This window comes from Maniola hyperantus, chromosome 9, assembly GCF_902806685.2.
Source record: "Maniola hyperantus chromosome 9, iAphHyp1.2, whole genome shotgun sequence".
Taxonomy (NCBI): Eukaryota; Metazoa; Arthropoda; class Insecta; order Lepidoptera; family Nymphalidae; genus Maniola; species Maniola hyperantus.
Genome location: NC_048544.1, coordinates 4,992,894 through 5,011,260, shown reverse-complemented (window position 1 = coordinate 5,011,260; position 18,367 = coordinate 4,992,894). Strand labels below are relative to the sequence as shown.

Genomic DNA, 18,367 nt, shown 5'->3' with positions numbered 1-18,367 from the left:
CCTTGACCTATTGTTTCGTTCACGTAAAAACAATGATCTATTGTCCTTTTATTAGTTGCTTACGCACTTTCTATTCCTGATTTCTCTTGAACTTATTGATTATTTATATAAGTTCAAGTTAGTTATAAGTATTAATAAGATGCATTGCAGAGCGGCCGCCCCTAATATGTGGCCGCTCTAGGCGCGGGCCTATTGTGCCTAAGGGCAAATCCGCCACTGCAGTCTCGTAAGCTAATTAAGTGCAGTCGGAGCTTTAGCTAAGTTGGAGTTTGAGACTTTTAATCTCTGTAACAGTTCACATCAGTTATCTAACTAAATCGAGGCTTCGACGTCACTGGCAAGCGTATAATGTTAGTACATTTGACGCAGGTAGCCTTAAATAGCCCTATTTTTCTTTGATTTTACGTTACCATAACATAATAGTTGACATATCGTCGATTCAGGATCAAACCGAGAGTTCCTTCACTCTAGTTCACTCTGTCTCTGTTGTGTCACTGTGTCCACATTAAGTTATAAAAAGTCACCACCAAAGGAATATGAAGGAACTAGCTGATGCCCGCGACTTCGTCCGCGTGGATTTACATTTTTCAAAATCCCGCGGGAACTCTTTGATTTTCTGGGGTGAAAAGAAGCCTATGTGTTAATCTAGGGTATAATCTAGTATCCCCATTCCAAATTTCATCCGATTTGAATGAAACATTCACATTTATAATATTAGTAGGATAATTCCAGAGACTTGGTCCGTATAAAATTTCCAGTTTCCAGTGGGACTTGGACTTCCAGTTGGAACTATGGTGTATGTCAACGATCAGCATGCATATCTATACTATCTCTGTAGGTACTAATTTCATATATGTAGATCTATTCAAACGTGATAATGTAAATAACAGATAGACAGGCACACTTTCACATATTTTATATCATGAATGAATATTAAATCACGGACAGAACCAAGATGCTAAAAAATAATAAACATCTTTACAAAAAAGCTTGATAAGAATATACAAAAAAACAAAATGTGTATTTATTAAAACATTATTACTTTCGTATCTCGGTCTCTCTACCTTCGTCTTAAAAGAATCATACCTAGGTACCTCATCTTTCTATGCCCAGTTGATATTGACCTTCACAACAACGGTTTCTAACCGAAAACCATTTATGATGAGGCATTTTCAAAGGTCTTTGGTTGGACACTCAAATTACATAATTCGAAAACACCTTGGCTTAAAAATAATAAAAAAGTAGACCCTACAATCCTACATAGTTGTGTTTTTTGTTACAGGGTGAAAGAGACAGCAGAACAACGCGTGTGAGGAAGTGAGAGGGGACGAGTCCAGTTTTACCAGTTTGGGAAAGGATACAGTTTTTTTAAATAGAGGAAAAAAATAGTGACCACGTTCGTGTGTCTAGTAATGCGAGTGTTCAAAATCAGTGTTTTGTGAGTGATTTTGTTTTCGCCGTGGATAAAATGGCCGCTCTTCCCGCGCTTTTTGGATTGCTTATGGCCGTTGTAGTAACAGGTGAGAGCACTTACAATAACTTTTAATTGGTACTTTAAGCTTTTTTACCTGCCTCAGGTAGTTGCGGTTTATGAAGCCTATTCAGCCTATTATTTGGCTAGCGTATAATAGCCACATGGCACAATGAAATCGCCAGTAGGGTGCTGAATGAGCACGAAAATTTAGATTTTCAAATACCTAATCGTTTCGGGTGATGATAGCAACGCCTGTTCGATATAGGCTTCAGACGTTAACGTTAACTGTGAGTAAATATATTATCAGTATAGACGGAAAACCAACCGAAAATTTGCCGAATATGTGAAAGTATGATTGCTTAAATTGATCTGTCCTTCAATCACACCACAAAGGAGCAACCGATCGATGTTATTTTTTGCATAGATGTAGGTACTTACCTACATAGTTAAAGACTTGGAGAGTGACATGGGCTTCTTTTTATCCCAGAAAATTAAAGATTTTTTACGGGATTTTTAATACCTAACCCTAAAGTCACACGGATTAAGTCGCAGGCATCATCTATAAACTTAAAGAGAAGCTTGTGTGTGACACCATACGCTAGATATTTGTGCGTGGTTTACGCACCTACTGACACCTTCGAGCGTGCTTCATAAAATCGCGGCCAGTTACCAGGGTTGACGGCAAATTGGACCCGCTGCAGCTGGTCCGCGGTTGGTGATTTCTAAACTTTCAAATATTTTTATCTTATGTAACTAAGAATCATCAAGTAAAATAAAGTAAGCTCATGTAAAGAAAACAAACCCTAGTTAGAAAGTGCGAAAATAATAATAACAAATTGGTCGAGTTTATTTAACGTCTAATAAATCAGTAAGCACGCTAATTCAGAGCTAAACCCTACGTTTCATATTTATTTCAAACATTTTTATATAAATTACCGCAATATATTTTATGTTTGAACAGCATTTTTTCTTATTAGCATAATGTTGTTGCAAAGTTGGTCATATAAATCACTTTACTTCGAAACGGCGGTTTCCTATAGACGGGATTTAAGTAAATTATTCGAAAAGTTTCAGAATTTTCTAAAAATATTTTTGCTTATATTATTAAAGCCATTGTCGCGAATCCTATTTTGTTTTATCTCATTTACCACAGCTTACAACACGTAGAATTATTATAGTTTGAATTACTTAACAAATACATAATATGTATGTAGTAAATAATATTTGAATTATGCAAAAAATGCAGTAAAATATCAATGTGGTAGTATACATTGCATGTGGCAGCAGTGACGTACGACATCAGAAGAGTCACAGGGACCCGCAGTCCAGCAGTGAACGTCTATCGGTTGAAGATGATGACATGATGATGATGATGAAACTTTATGGCTATCACGTAACTATTTGAATGATAAAACACGCATAGATTACCCGTATTCATATCTTATCTTTATCATTTCATTGAGGATAATATGAGTAGTATCTATAAGTAGGTACTTTTATTAGAAAAATTCGCTTACGAATATTTTTTTCTAATTTTTACAGTTTTTTTACTTGTCAATTATCGATTTATACAAGTACCAAATTAAGTTACTAGATAGTTTTGTCTTTTAGGCAGGTGGGTAGGTCTTATAACACAAATAAAGGAAAAATCCGAAAACCGTGAATTTGTGGTTACATCACAAGAAAAAAATTAAAATATGTTGTGAACTAATAATTTTTTTATTCAAAATTATATGAAAATGAAATGAAAATACAATAAACAAAAATACCAAACTTATTCTAGAACATAAAAATTACAGATCGAAAATATCATCTAAAGCACCGCAACGAGGCAGGGTGCCCAGAACGCTGGCAGCGTTACCTCGTTGAATGGCCAGACTAATATACTGACCGAGGTAACTGCCAGCCCTCCGGTCCCCCGTGGATTCCGCGAGACGGGATGAAAGTTCCTTAAAAAAGGATCTAGCATCCTCGCCCCACGAGCCCATGGTCTCCACCCCAAAAGGCACAAATATGAAACTATTTTCTATATTTTATACTAATAATTTGTATTTTCAACTTTCAGAGTAAGATTACTATACCAAGTGGGGTATCACATGGAAGGGCTTTACTCGTACATTCTAAAACAGATTTTTTTAACAAATATAGCAGCAATCACTCAGATGTGGCAACACCCCGTGGCTCAGATCTAGAAACGCTGTAAAATGTTGCAACTTTACGTAATTTTCTTACTTTACCGTACATTTGAGTCACGATTTATCCTTTTTTTACAATAACTTCCAGTTTTGTTGGAGTAGGAAATAAAATTTCTAAATAAGTAGAAGAATTTATTACTTTAATATTGAATCATAATTTATGATATAAAAAAACGTTCACCTACCCATTTTAAACATTTATAGTACCTACTTACTTATTAAATAAACTTAACCTAACTACCTAATAAAAAATTAAGTCCGTAATTGGTTTTAAACTTTCTGATTCTGTGATACAATTCTATACATTATTAGATAAAATACCCAAAATATACTTGTAAAAAGACAAGCAAATTTTAAAAAATTGCTTTGCTAACCTTTTCATTTACGCTTATCTTAATTTTAAAAGGTTAGATATTAACATCATATTTTATAGAAAAACTTTTTTTAAATAATGTAGCAATAATTTAAAGACCGTCAAAGTATCGCTAACCTGTTGTGTTAACTAAATGTAAACATTCAGTTCCTGTACGCTTCCCGACACTATGAAGGGTTCCTTCGTAAACTTGAAAAATCCTAGTTAAGTGCTGTAACTACAATCGTCGTAAATCTACTTGGGCTCATGCGTGTCATAATGGTCAAGGAGTTATCACCTACGAGTTAGTCATTAACGTTATTCCTTTTAATTCATTCCGGTATGACGGTATTATGTCAAAGTTTAATTTTATAAATTACCGAACTAGCTTTTTCCCGTGACTTCGTTTGCGTAATTTATACCCCACTAGCTGATGCCCGCGACTTCGTACGCGTGGAGATTTAAAAAATCTCGTGGGAACTCTTTGATTTCCCGGGATAAAAAGTAGCCTATGTCACTCTCCAGGTCTTTATTTATACCCATGCAAAAATCACGTCGATCCGTTGCTCCGATGCGACATGATTGAAGGACAAACGTGTAGGTAAACACTAAACAGTTGTGGTAAGAGAGCCGTAGGCGCAGCTCGCAGTTTAAAGTCGAAAGTTCATTATGTAGCTAGAATATATTATTAAGTATATATACTACGTTATACAACTTGGTATGAGTACATTAGAAATATAGAAATAAGTTAGGTACCTACAGAATTTTTTGAATTGTTAGATATATACATAGTTTGGACATAAAGCCTTACGCGCATTTACCTGCGGAACCCATCTATATTTAAACCTTCGTACACAATTGGCTTTGTTTAAATTTTTTCGTATAGACGCGACGTCTCACTCGCGTGTTTACGTTAACGCCTGTTCAAATATTTGTAGAAGACATTGTACATACAGGTTGTTTTTTTTTTGTTCAAATGTAACTTACACCTGATGCATGATATGTTGCTGCCCAGTTCGTTTGTTTGTTTTTGTAAAAGCTGACTTGGGTTTAATTTCAAAATGTATGATCGGTAACCAAAAAAACTATTTAGCTGTAGCTATCAAACAAAGGCATCACAATGAAATCAGACTAAGAGATCTAGTTTTCAAGAAGCGTGCTTTTAAAAATCGTTCGAATTTGTTTTACGCCTTTAACATGAGCAATTCATCCTCCCAACTCTCAAAACTATAGTTACATCTTTCTTCATTCCATCAAACCATCGAGACCTAGATCTTTCTCGGCGTCTTCAACATTTTACCTTTGTGACAAGCAACTTTTTAGAAGTTCTTCTTGAGTAGTTTAGTTGTGACTTGTATAACGTATCTTACCTTATTTTTTATCTGTAGAAAAAACCCCTGTACATTCCATTCGGTAACCTTCCAAGGCACTTCCAACTTTTCAAACTATACGCATACATCTTTTTCTTTTCCATCAATCCATCGAGACGTAGGTCTTCTTTAGATACTCCGACATTTCAATCTGACTAACTTTTTAGAGGTTCTTCTAATGTTCACTATATTCATTGCATTGTTGTGTCAGGTATCGTTCTTACCTTTTGTCCTCGAGTCGGAAGGCCACCTTTGTGATTCTGGTGCGCCTCAGACGGTGTGTACTGTGTAGGGAATTTTTTGGTCTCGAAGGAGGGTCTAACTCTACAGCAGGCGCCGCTGGCTGGGTTGCGCGAACGCATCTGGTCCCGTATGTCTAGTCCCCTGGTCCAGCCACCAGGTGATGCGTGGAACATCGTGGAGTTTTAGTCAATCGACATAACCTCCGTGCTTCCCAGGGTGCGGTGGGAATTATGAGGATTTTCTCACGAAATTATATCCCCCTGTATATTCCATTCAGTAACCTTCCAAGCACATGGCGCAGCATCTTTCATTGAGGTAGGTCGCGTAAAAATAAACTTTACGGACGTGCACTTGTCTTGGAACGAAAGGTTCGTTGTTTATAGGTAGCTCATAAACAAAATCGCCCCTCGTGTTACAAAATTTTAATGTACAACCATAGATCTATAAATACTGTACAACAACAACTGTACAACTTACTCTACAACTAATAAGATCTATCCAGTAGCACGGTTATACCCACCACCTCACCAGTAATATCGCGTTTCAAGTAAAATGGTTACTATGTGACACTTCTTGCTTACTTCATTCACAACTGTAACATATTTAAGCAATGTTTTGTCAACAACAGTAATTGTGATTCAAGTTAGCAAACTGCACCTGAAGAATTTAAATTATCGTTTGTAAGTCACCTGTTAATGTGTACGGCAAAACTGCAATTGTGGTAACTGTAAAAAGATTCTCACTACGAGAATATACGGAAAACTACATTGCCCAACAACGCGGATGATGTGGAGGTTTCTCAAATGCTGCAAATGTGCATTCGTCTTTCGAGGCTACCGCCCCATCTATATTTTTCATTTTCCATCGCAGCCTAGAGAAAAATAATTGAGTCTCTTAAAATTAAAACCCGTACTTATGAAAAAAGACGTTGGCAATGAATAGGGAGGTGTGAAATATTATCTTCATTCTTAATACTTACTTACCTGTAATTCTGTGGTGCTAAACAATCTACTTTTGTTGGATATAGACTTATCCTAATTCCTAACATATCCAGTAAGTACTTACTCAGAATTTCCTCACCAAGCCACTTCGGAACAGGAATTTTTAACCCTTTTGTCAGAGACTAACAAAAATAAAGTAACCCTTTAGAAATCCTTAGAATTTTAGAAACTCAGTTTTTTGAATAGAAAATATGTTGGATACAAATATATTTTTCCTTGTGAACATAATAGGTACATTTATTACGTAACCCTTGGAATACGCTTTTCCATACAAAACTTTAACACCCCATTTAACTTCTTAAACGAGTAATTTTTCATGAATTCTTTCTTAGTGCACGCCCTTATAATGTAAGAAAATACTTATTCACATCTTAAAACCCTACATTCTAGGTACATACTTAAAATCTAGATGCGTATCTAATGTATGTATTTATGTACCTAACTATTTATTGATCAATGTACATTTTATGTACCTAATAATTAACATAAAAATGATAACTTCAAATCGAATAACTGCATAATAGATCCGTAGAATAATAGGATTTTTATATAACCGCGATAGGGAAGTGAATCACAGTTAATCACTGCATCTGAGTCATTAGTGAGTCAAGTGGCTATTGTGGAAACTTTATGCTCTGATAATCGTTGATGCCTAACTACTGGTTAGAGCTAGCTAGGTTAGGTCCAAGCTTGGTTTAAGTATAATGTGTCACAAGTAACAGTAGCTACGGCTAGCTCTTTAAAGTAGGTCAAAGCTCCGACATTCAATGAGTCCTAGTAGTTTTTTTTAACAAAAACAAAGCTTATAGACAAATCTTTTCCTTGAATATCTGGAATTTTAAAGAGAAGTTTACGTAGCACTTTCCATACAAACGTAGTTTGATTTTTATTTTATTTTACAAATCAAACTCATTAATTTTTTTTTAAGTAAGCTTGAGCCTTTGTAACTTTAAAACTACACATTTCTACAGAAAAACTTTTTTTAATACAATAAAACTTAAAGCTAGCCTTATCTAATTACTATATAAATCATGACCGCGTGGAATGGTGCCAAGAATACTGGCTGCATTTCCGCGCTGGACAGCTAGGCTGATCCGCTGCGCAAAAAATGAGCCAGCCCTTCTGTCACCAGTTGAGGCTATTAATCGCGGTGAAATGTCTCGTAAAAAATTTTTAGCACTAAGACTCCATGGCCCCAGGGTCTCCACGGCAAACGGCACAAAAATGTAACTCTCTATAAGAGAGGCATACTTGCGCCGCTTGCCGTTTTCAGCTGTTTCTGCTGCGGCTCCCGGTCTTGATGCTGTCTTCCTGATATGACACGGGGCCAATGTGTCAACGCAAGTTGCGTCCCACATTAGCGCCCGTCCCCGTTCCCAGGGAACCAGCGTCAATCCATCAGGTCTCTTGCCATCATCCCGACTAATCCCTGCCGGCTCAATGAGCGCAGGAATATTTATGGTGGCAAGAGCTCTTTTAATTGTATCGTTAAGAGAGCCATGCCTAAACAGCCTACCGGAGCTCCTTTGGCAAGAGAGTCCGTGGATTCCAAATTTATCAACCTCTTTTCCACACGGACATCTGTGCTGATGGCACAGTGGTGTTCCCAATCTGAGACCTAGAGCCACACGAAAACTTTCGTTATCTAAAAGTGTGCCGAGATTTTTTGATGGCAAGGCATGCAGCCAATACCCAGATTCCTTTTCGGATAATGCTAGAAGCCTGGCACGATCTCTGTCACTTGTAAGATTTTGAACCAAATTCGTATGTGTCAGTTGAACCAATGGCAAATCCCAAAGTTTTTGTGTAGTACGTTCCTTCGGGATGTCGACATTGGGACATCTGACCTTCCAACTCTCTAGGGCCTCTGTGGCATAGGTCAATGATGAATTGGATTTGAGAATTTGAGAGCTAAGCTCTTTTATACTATGCACAGAGGACAGAAAAGCCGGAAGAGCTACACTGGAAATTTTCCTCACGCCGATGCCACCGTACTTGACCGGTAAAGTTGCTTGGTTCCAGGAGTGCTCATCAAAAGTTAAATTTAGAATTTGTTCTAGTGTACTTTTAAGGGTGGCATCCATGTTATCGAGTAGTCCATGAAATTTCCAAATTGGGCTCGCGCGGAGAATGTAAATTAATTTAGGTACAAAAAGGCAATATTTTAGGATCGAAAATGCAATGTGAGAATTTAGAGTGCCCAATTTGTCGGTATTAGCCGAAAATGTTCTGACTTTTTGATCCAAGAGTGGTTGTATGGATTCATTATAAAGAGGAGCACCGAGAAGGCAAAGTGAACGTTTATCAAGTATTTTAATATTAGGTGAAATTTCATTGAATAATTCAGAGGCCAATAGAATTCTTTCTTGCGACAGTTTTTCTGTAAAAAACAATTCGCATTTCGAAAAATTAAGTTCTAAACCAATTTTCCCAAACTGTTGCTTAATATGATTAAGATCTTTTAGAACGTCATCCACGTTGCCCCCAATGGTTCCATCATCAAGATACCATATGTTAAATTTAGATGTTAAATTTGAGATATGGTTATGGATCCCTAAGCTGAACAGGGCCGGACCTAAAGGATCCCCCTGCTGAACGCCTACAGAAGACTTAATATCGCTATCTCCAAAGAATAATTTAGAAGCAGAGCTGTAACATTGCCAAACATATGGGTAAATTTCAGGAAGTTGCGTTGAGACTTCTGTCAGCAAAGTTGCCCTGTCCAAAGAATTAAAAGCATTCTTTACATCTACTTTCAGCAGTACCTCAACCTCGCCATTCGTTAAGAAAGTACGAGCCGAATGAACTGCTGCTTCACAACCTCCTTTACTGCCGAATCCAACTTGAATAGGTTGGAATTTATCCTTTAGGGTAGAGACTATGTGACTACACGCTAATTTTGACGCCAAACGGCGAAAAGTACAGCCAACAGCGATGGGACGGATGCCACCATCTTTCTTATTGAAAGCACAAAGCCTCGCGCCATAAAGGAATGGTAGAAAGGATGAATTTACCTCGCCAGATAACATGAAATTACATAGTCTGGTAATGTCGCTCAGTAGCGCCTTGCCGGCGTCCCCAGCAGTAACTCCCACAAGATCCTTAAGATGTTGTGGCGTTATGCCGTCCATGCCACCAGCAGAGCCACTAGAAAACGACATTATCGCAGCGTAAGTTTCTTCATCCTTTATCTGTAAATAAGAAGTGTTAGAAGGTGGATCTGGCAGCACAGAATCGGTATTTGGTAAGGGATGCTTGTCACGTAAGGCTTCCAGCGTTATATCATTGAATGGAGCCAGTGTATCACTAGAAAACAAAATGCGGGCGGCGTTTTTAAGATCCCCATCCATAACCTTGTTTTCCACAATTTTCTTCAAATTGTAATTTTGTGTTCGAAATGAGCAGTCAGGGATTGGAAAAACGCGATCAGCCAAACTATTTTTTTTTAATTTTGTACATAGCGACCCGATTTCTGACTTATTAACATAGAAATGTCTATATGCAAAAAAAAAGAGGTTTTGCCAATCTAAAAGTGAATTTGATAGCACATTTTGGATTGTATGTGATAAGGATCTAGCTAACGATATCCTAGCTCCTCGCGGAATGCGTTTTATTAATGGAATATTTTGACTGTATTTGGATAATAAAATTTCAAATGGTACCTGGTTATCGCTTCCTGATTGGGTTTGATCGCACATCAAATTTGGGCAAGTAAGAGGCCGTGTAGGCGGTCCGTGACAACGTGCGATGTGAATATTAAGGCCTTTGCGACCCTTAAACTGCCTGCCATCGCTACAGTGGGGGCATTCTAGGTATTCACCTTGAGAAGCACTGGGGTTCATACTTCGAAACACGTAAAAATAAAAACACTAAAACACTACACAATAGCGTCTATAAGCGCGCGGAGCCCCGACAGCGGCAACCAGGAGGCCTGCAGAGCAGGCGGTGCCCGTTGAGGCCCCTGAAACAAAAAGTGCTGTTAGTATCGCATATCAGGCGTGAAAATAATACCACGGGGTATTTCGCGAATAAGTGCCAATTTGATGCCAATATTATTCCAGAATAACCGAGCCAAATATTTAATAAATAAAAATTTTGAAACGAGCAAATTTTTCTCATTGACATCTCACTGACAATCACAATAAGTCACAAAGAAAAACTGATATTTATTTCTAGAACGCGTGAACAAAATATCATTGAGTTTGATTGATAAATATTCAAATGAGAACCAAACTCCGTTTGCTTAGAGCGCGCTACGAATAAACCCGGAAACTCTTTAAGCCTCAATACAATTAGCATTACCAGCTTTACCCGCCTGAGGAACGTGACATAATGAAATTCAATTCTGATATTCTTACTATCAGCTATCAGATTTTTCGTTATTTTAAAATGTGGAAACTTAGCTATTCCAGGTTTCCGCTAGTATTTCCTCGTACAAAGGTTTTCAAACAGTGCTCGCTTAGCTTTTGATTTTTGTGACGTTCGGCTTTTAACGGACCAAACATTGAAGCGAGATAAAATGCTGTTCTGAGCTCTCTTTGAACTTTCCTATGTCGAATTGACTTTAACTAAAATAAAGCTGTGAAACTGACTGATTTATCCGAAACATTGAAGCTACACGCAATTAGGATATACCGGCTATCCGTAAAGCCATTAGATTTATTGTTCTTGTCTATTTTCGTATAGAAGCTGTCTGATATATTTACTCGTACCTAGTGTCTTACCAAAACAAGTACCTAGGTAGTCATATCTGAAAACGAGGCGTAGATATGACTGTGCAGTGTGCATTGTGCAAAAACAAACCTCAGCCGGGCTTGTGTATAATAATTAATTCTCAATGCCCTGCGCAATCCGCCTTGTTGCAACTTTAGATTGGACTTCTTGCTTTGCGCGCTCTATTAGGTCTTTCAAATATCTTCTCCTCTACAAGTCTTCCAAACTCTATCTGGTGTACTAATTGATATCTGAGTTAATGATGACAAAGAATCTGAGTCACAGTTTAGATGTGAAGATCCTAAGCGAGATTACGCACTGCACTTCCGTCATCCGAGTTCTATCCGTCATCCGTGAGAATACCACCTATTATCTACGACGTTATGTCATAAGCTCCCATAAAAAACAAAACGTATTTTCTCGGACTTGGATCGGATGAAAATAAAAATAAAATAAAAATAAAAATCTTTTTTATTCGAATAAACTTTTACAAGTACTTTCGAATAGTCGGATGCATCTACCACTGGTTCGGAATGCCTTTCCTACCGAGAAGAACCAGCAAGAAACTCGGCGGTTGCTCTTTTCAAATATTTGATATAGGTACAAGATTATGCCATGTATAAAATAGTATTTGCAGTCTTGTGCGTTGCTGGAACGAGCTGCAGGTCAAATCCACGCTCTTTTATCATTTAGATGAGTGCGTAACCGCCGTTATTATCTAAAATCTAGCAAATTGACGTAGCCACAAAGAGAGCGGTTTATTATTTCATTATAATATTAGACAATTTGTTTGTTTGGTTTCTAAACCCAAGTAATATTTATATAGTGCAAGTAATAGGTAGGTATATTGGTATAGTGTTAGTTGTCGATAAAATAGTAAATTATTTATTAATCGACTAAAATAAAATTGTTTCAATTTATTTACAGTTAATTGCCACGATTCCTTTCTCATCACCGGTTTTGTTGATGGAAACAAAAGGACGTAATTTCAAATACTCATTCGTGAGCTATTTTAGGATACAATTCGCTGTTATTTTCTGTAACAAAGCTTTTCAAACGGTGTCGATTTACGCTCAGCTGGTCTTTATTCTTTCATCAGACTGCCTACCTATCTATTAACTTTTAATGAACGTTTAAAAATCACCATGCAGTTCAGTTTCTGTATATCTACCTACCTAAATTAAGTACTTAAATCGATTTTTATGACGCCAAAATTGCCGATATATGTTCGCCTTACGGCGCGGGCGGTTACGCACTCATCCGATCCGAGTCCGTGAAAATACGTTCCTTTTTGTTTTGTATGGAAGCTTATGACATATTATGTCGTAAATACTCGCTAGTATTCTCGCGGATGACGGATAGAACTCGGATGATGGAAGTGCAGTGCGTAATCACTAATCACCGTAAACACGACAAAATGTCGAACGCCTTTTAAAATGAAATACGATGGTACGAAACCTTTTCTGTGCGAGTCCGACTCGCACTTTACCGATTTTTATTTATTTACGTACTTACCTAAAAAGTAATACATAAATTCACGTTTTAAAAGCATGACAGCTATTCCAGGTTTTCCGTTGGTATTTTTCATTGACAAAGGTTTCAAACGCTTGCAGAGAACGCTTGGCTGATTTTTGATTTATTCTGACTCTGACGGACAGAATAATATGGATCATTTTATACAGGATAGCCTAAATATACGTTCGTTCAAATAAAAACTTTAGCTTCCTTAGAATACAATAGAATTTATTTGAACTTAGACAGGTGCAATTTTATTTTCGGGAATTTCCACATTAATTAAAAGTGAATTTCAGATAATGTCCCAAGTATGATCTATCTACCAAATTTTTGGAATTATTTGGGAAGGGTAGTACCCAAAAATTTTGTATTGTTAGTCTGAAGTGATATAACATTATACTAGACAAGTTTTTAAAGTATTTTTAACCTAAAGTTTTTATTCAAAGTATAATATAATAATAAGTTTTTATCAAAAGCAAGAAAATCTTATACACCAATTTTTGAGGAGCTCTAAGTCGTCATCATCATTATTGTACCGATAGACGTCCACGGCTGGGTCTGCTGGAAATAGGTCTCTTGTAGGTTTTAGGTAGTACCCGGCCGAAAGTAATGTACATCGACCTTTAGAAGGAGATAACAGATTTGTAGAGCACTGTCTCGGTCGTTGAGACCGGAAAAACGTCATATAGGTATGAGTGACAGAGACAACGCTCTACAAAGCCGAAATATCATTCTAAAGGCCGATATACATTACTTTCGGCCGCGTGGCGCGTACTTAGTAAGTAAGTACCTTCTCATGGCGTATGTGGTATTTTTCTCATGCATTTTCATAACAAACAGGTTCCCATGTGTTTAGCATACGTGTCGAATTGTTATGCCGAGTCAGGCTTAAGCAACGAGCTCCGATAAGAGTTGTGAGAAATGCGGCTAATGACGCGGTTATGTATAATATGAACTATGGACGGGCGACGTAATTAATACTCAAATAGTAGTAGGGTATATCATTACATTAAGTAAGTATGTATATCAAAATGCCTCATTGGTCTCACACAGTGAGTTTAGAGTCACGAAATTCTCAACAGCAGCCAGCCAGCAGGTACAATACGTGGCAGAAAGTAATGTACCTACATCAGCCTTTAAAATGACATTTCGGCTTTGTAGAGCATTGTCTCTGTCACTTATACTTATATATGACGTTTTGTCGGTCTCAACGACAGAGACAACTCTAGAAATCTACAAATGTACATTATTTTCGTAGCTGTAAGTGTACTGTAAGTGGGTTGTGTTACACCCACGTGCCCCAAAAAACACCTAGATAACGGATCTAGGTGTTTTTTGAGGTCCTGATTAGTGTTAAAATTTTTAGACAGGTCACAGTAGGTAGTAGGTACATAGTTAGCTTTTTCAAGATAAGTTTTTTCGGAAATTCCTGCTGTCAAATATCTGTTATAATAACAAGTTTGTCAAAACAATCCCTAAAAGGTCACTCCCCTTCACCCCCTATCAGGGGTTGTTTTGATAAACTTGTCAAAGTTGACTCCCACGCCTTAATTCGACCACTGTTATGTCTACAACACGGATTCCAAATTAGCAACGTCGCCATCACCCAGTTCTTTATTAAAAAATGTTAATCGACGCGATGCGATGAAAGTAACATCGAGAAACGAGTACTTATTTAGTACTTGAGTACTGAATCTGTGAATGCACTGCACTCTAGATAAAACAAATGAAAGTCCTGAAATTCTAGACCATAATATTATTCGCAGTGAAAATTATAAAATGTGCTATTCTGTTTGTTTGTATAGTAGTAAACAAAACAATGACCCGGTCCCCTGTCGTCACAGTGCTTGCTCGTCAAAACGGTTACTAGTTTTTTGCTCTTTTGTTTGCGCATTAAATCTGGTTTGCTTTGTATTTTGCACAGGGAGCTACAACATCTCGTACTAGAGGCGGTTATGTCAGGAAAAACGACTTCAACCTTACTGGTGAACCAGTCATACTTTTGTCCTTTAGTAAATTAGCATTGGACTTTTTACTTTGCATATCTACCGGTAGGCCGCTGTAGTTTGACAGCTAGGTACAGTGCAACGATCGCAATCAGTTTTGATTGAATTCCTTGCTTTAGGCTGAAATATGGCTGAAGGCTGATGAAATACACAGTTGCAGCAAGGATACCATAAATTCAGCCCAAAACAAAGATTGCTTTTATGATCAGAATTTTCGTGCTAAACGGGCATGAGGAACTGTCGCGGCTTTTGCCACTTATTGAATTGGCTTTTACTTTGTTTGGAAATAATTTCACAGTATCAAGATATTATAATTACTTAATATGAAACAGTAATGTCACAAGCGTATTCGATTAAAATATATACTTATACCTATATCTATTATGTTTACTTACTCACTAGGTGGAGCCTGGAGCCACTTTTATTTCGCGTGCGGTGTGTGGGGTCTGCATCTCTATGGTCTATAACTCACTGAGTTAACCCTGTAGTTTTATGCGGTCTTTTCTCTTTACTAATGTTCAGGAAAATGCGGCAGTTTTTCTCGTAACTATGGCCACGTTGTTTTTAAAACCATGCCCAACAAAAAGGGGCTAGACAGGGAGACATTTGATGCGATAATAAATATAAAGCATGTAAAATAGAGATCGTTTTGCTCTTTCGTTTTATGAGTTTTAAACAGTTCATATTTTGTGAAGCTTTACTAATGTTTAGTAAAAATGCGTCAGTTTTTCTTGTTGCAATGCATTTTGTGAAACAAAAAGAACTTGAAATTTTATGCAAGGATTAAAATCTCCATGAGTTTGCAACCTACGAGTGTATCTATGGTTTTAAAAGTTAATGCGGTTGTCTGTTGTTTTATAATGTTTTATATCTCTAATCAATTTAGACGAAACTGAGATTTCCTTAAAGGTACTGCGTTAATCTTAATATGAACTAATGTGTGAAATCCACCACGGTAGAGAGAACATAAAGAATATTTTCAAACCGTTTGATTTTTTTCGAGCCAAATAGTTTTTTTTAATAATTATCGAAGACAGGATTATACAAAAAGAGTAAACTAGCTAACAAAGGCTTTATTCGGGTGTCTTAGGTCAAACAGTTTTAAGTTTCTAGATGCAGTGGTTAGAGCTGTGCGTAGATATTATGTCGGTCAGTCAGTGCCCTATCTATAATCTATGTTTAATAACTTTTATATCCAGGTACTCTCATTGTAAAAATTAAAGTGCCACGTTTCAAAAATATTTATTTCCCAATGGTTTTCAGCACCGTAGAGAATTATTTTCTAATTTGTCGAACTTGTTTATCCTTAACATCTAACCTCATAGTCGAGTCACGTTCGGTAGTCATAAGAGCGACTCCCATCTTCTTTTAATAAAAGCTAAAAAATATTTTGTACGTGGTTCACACCAACACAAAGTCTACCCGTATGTAGTACCTACTTACTTGTAAGACGATCGATTGTTGTTGCGGTTTGATGTTCACGTGTTTTTTCCTCTTCCACCGTAAAGCCTGTTCAATCAGAAATGTCTTACTATGTAAGTAATACTTACGTAGTTATAGATTTTGTTTGTGAGCTTTCAGCTCCAAAAGAAAAAGTGAACTAAGAAAAAAAGACGGCATCTAAAATTGCTAAACTGTTTTGTACTCGCGACGAAGCTAAATTTTATAGCACACTAGCTGACTCGGCGAACTTCGTACCGCCTAGCATTCGATTATTTAAATACTTACAACTTTTTAAATTTTTCTCTCCGTAAGCCATCCGTACCATCCTCGTACTTCAAGGATTATTATAAAAAAAAATTCAGCGAAATCAGTTCAGCTGTTCTCGAGATTTGCATTCAGCGATTCATTTTTATATATAGAGATATACCTACATTCGAAACTCAAAAAAATTGGCAGTCAGTGAGGTGACAGATGAAGTACGAAATAACTGGTGTTTTATTGGATTTTGAAATTAATCGTAGTATTAAAAAAAAATAAAAAAAATTGAATTTCATATTCATAATCATAATGTAAATCAAAACCAAACATTCGTTTTTACATTTAACGGCACTCCGAGTACTATTAACATTATCATGTCGGTGACGTGACGTTGAAGTTTTTACCCATCTCAAAATCGACCAACGCGCCTCAATAAGTCTGCACTCTATTATTTAAGTTCTGGTTAAGCCGTTGAACATTTTCATTTTCCAAGTGAACAGAGTTACGAGTATGCAATCAACTGCGAGTAGTTGATTCATTAGCTGCCTTTACACTATACGCTCTTTCGCTCGCGATCGGAGTGTGTAGTGCAGGATAGATCGCGTGAAAGCGTACGCTCAATTGCAAGGGATTGTTAATAACCATTTTTTTGATGATAAATCATTCGTGCGCGATTGTCCGCGTGATTTTCATCCGAGGGGGGTGTTTTTTGGTTATTTGATTTGTAACGAACTTCAACGTGAGCTAGAGCCTTGATATTTTATAGGTTGGAACTGGATGGCAAAGCAACATTAAGTTACTTCCTTGTCTGTCTGTTTGTCAGTCAGTCAATCTCTTTAGACAGTCTGACTGACAAACAGACAGTCGCTCACAGTCTTGCAGAATGGAAAGCTCGAGTGATTGCACGAGCGGCGCATTCTCTTTCTCCTTGCTCATCTTTACAAGCGCGCTCTTTCCCGCACGAAGGCCCCCGATTCACCAGCGGCGACAAGTCCGACCGAGAAGACGGGTCTTCACGCTCGCACTCGCCGCCGCGCCGCTCGCCTTCACTCGGCGAGCGTGTAGAGCCAGTATGAAAGAGCGTGTAGTCGTGTAGTGTAAAGGCAGCTATTAGCACTACTAATAAGTGTTTGGGCTACTGATTGAACATACTCAACGCGACATGACATTTCGCTTGTTTTGAACTGATTGACATGCTCAAAATTGCCCGATAATTGCGTAATGCACTTCCAATCAACATAGCTATGATTAAAGCCAATCAAGCTTCGATTTTGTCAGTTGATTCCACAGAACTATAAAGTCCAAAAAAATGGTATCTTGCAGTAGGTAATTGACAGCTGATTTCTGCAAGTTTTATTGTCAGTAGATTCAGCACTAGATAGGAATATTCCTAGGATATATTGACAAAATTAAAGAATAATAAATATCTCTTCCTAATTTTTCTTTCTAATCACTATCTACACATACTCGTACGTGCACATTTCCGTGTCTCTCACAATATGTCTCTCAAATATAACTCTAACTCCGAATGTATAACTCTAAACTTAACGTAGTTTTCATAAGTTTCTGCAAGTCTATTGCTTGCTCACTTAGTAGTTGATAGGAATATTCTTAGGACATACTGTCAAAATTTAAGGATTTTTTACGAGCAAGTAGCGCGAGCAATATGATATCTCTAAGTACCTAATTTTTCTTTATCTATCTACACATACGTGCACGTTTTCGGCACATTTCCGAATATATCACTCAGATGAAACATAGTCCTTAATGGCCTCTAAGCTGATTTATCTTAAGCGC

The 18,367-nt window shown here is 37.3% G+C and overlaps 2 protein-coding genes across 11 annotated transcripts in view; one reads left to right on the top strand and one right to left on the bottom strand.

The window, feature by feature from the left end:
• Positions 1-18,367, bottom strand: part of LOC117984903 (zinc finger protein OZF-like) — a 228,809-nt gene that overhangs the window by 84,920 nt on the left and 125,522 nt on the right. The window lies entirely within an intron of this gene.
• Positions 1-18,367, top strand: part of Fas3 (fasciclin 3) — a 186,630-nt gene that overhangs the window by 50,730 nt on the left and 117,533 nt on the right. For all 10 annotated transcript variants that reach the window (XM_034971569.2, XM_034971568.2, XM_034971566.2 and 7 more), the window contains one exon: positions 1,283-1,520. In XM_034971569.2, coding sequence (XP_034827460.1) covers positions 1,469-1,520 — 52 coding nt within the window. In that variant the 5' untranslated portion in view covers positions 1,283-1,468. The remainder of the gene's footprint in view (positions 1-1,282; positions 1,521-18,367) is intronic.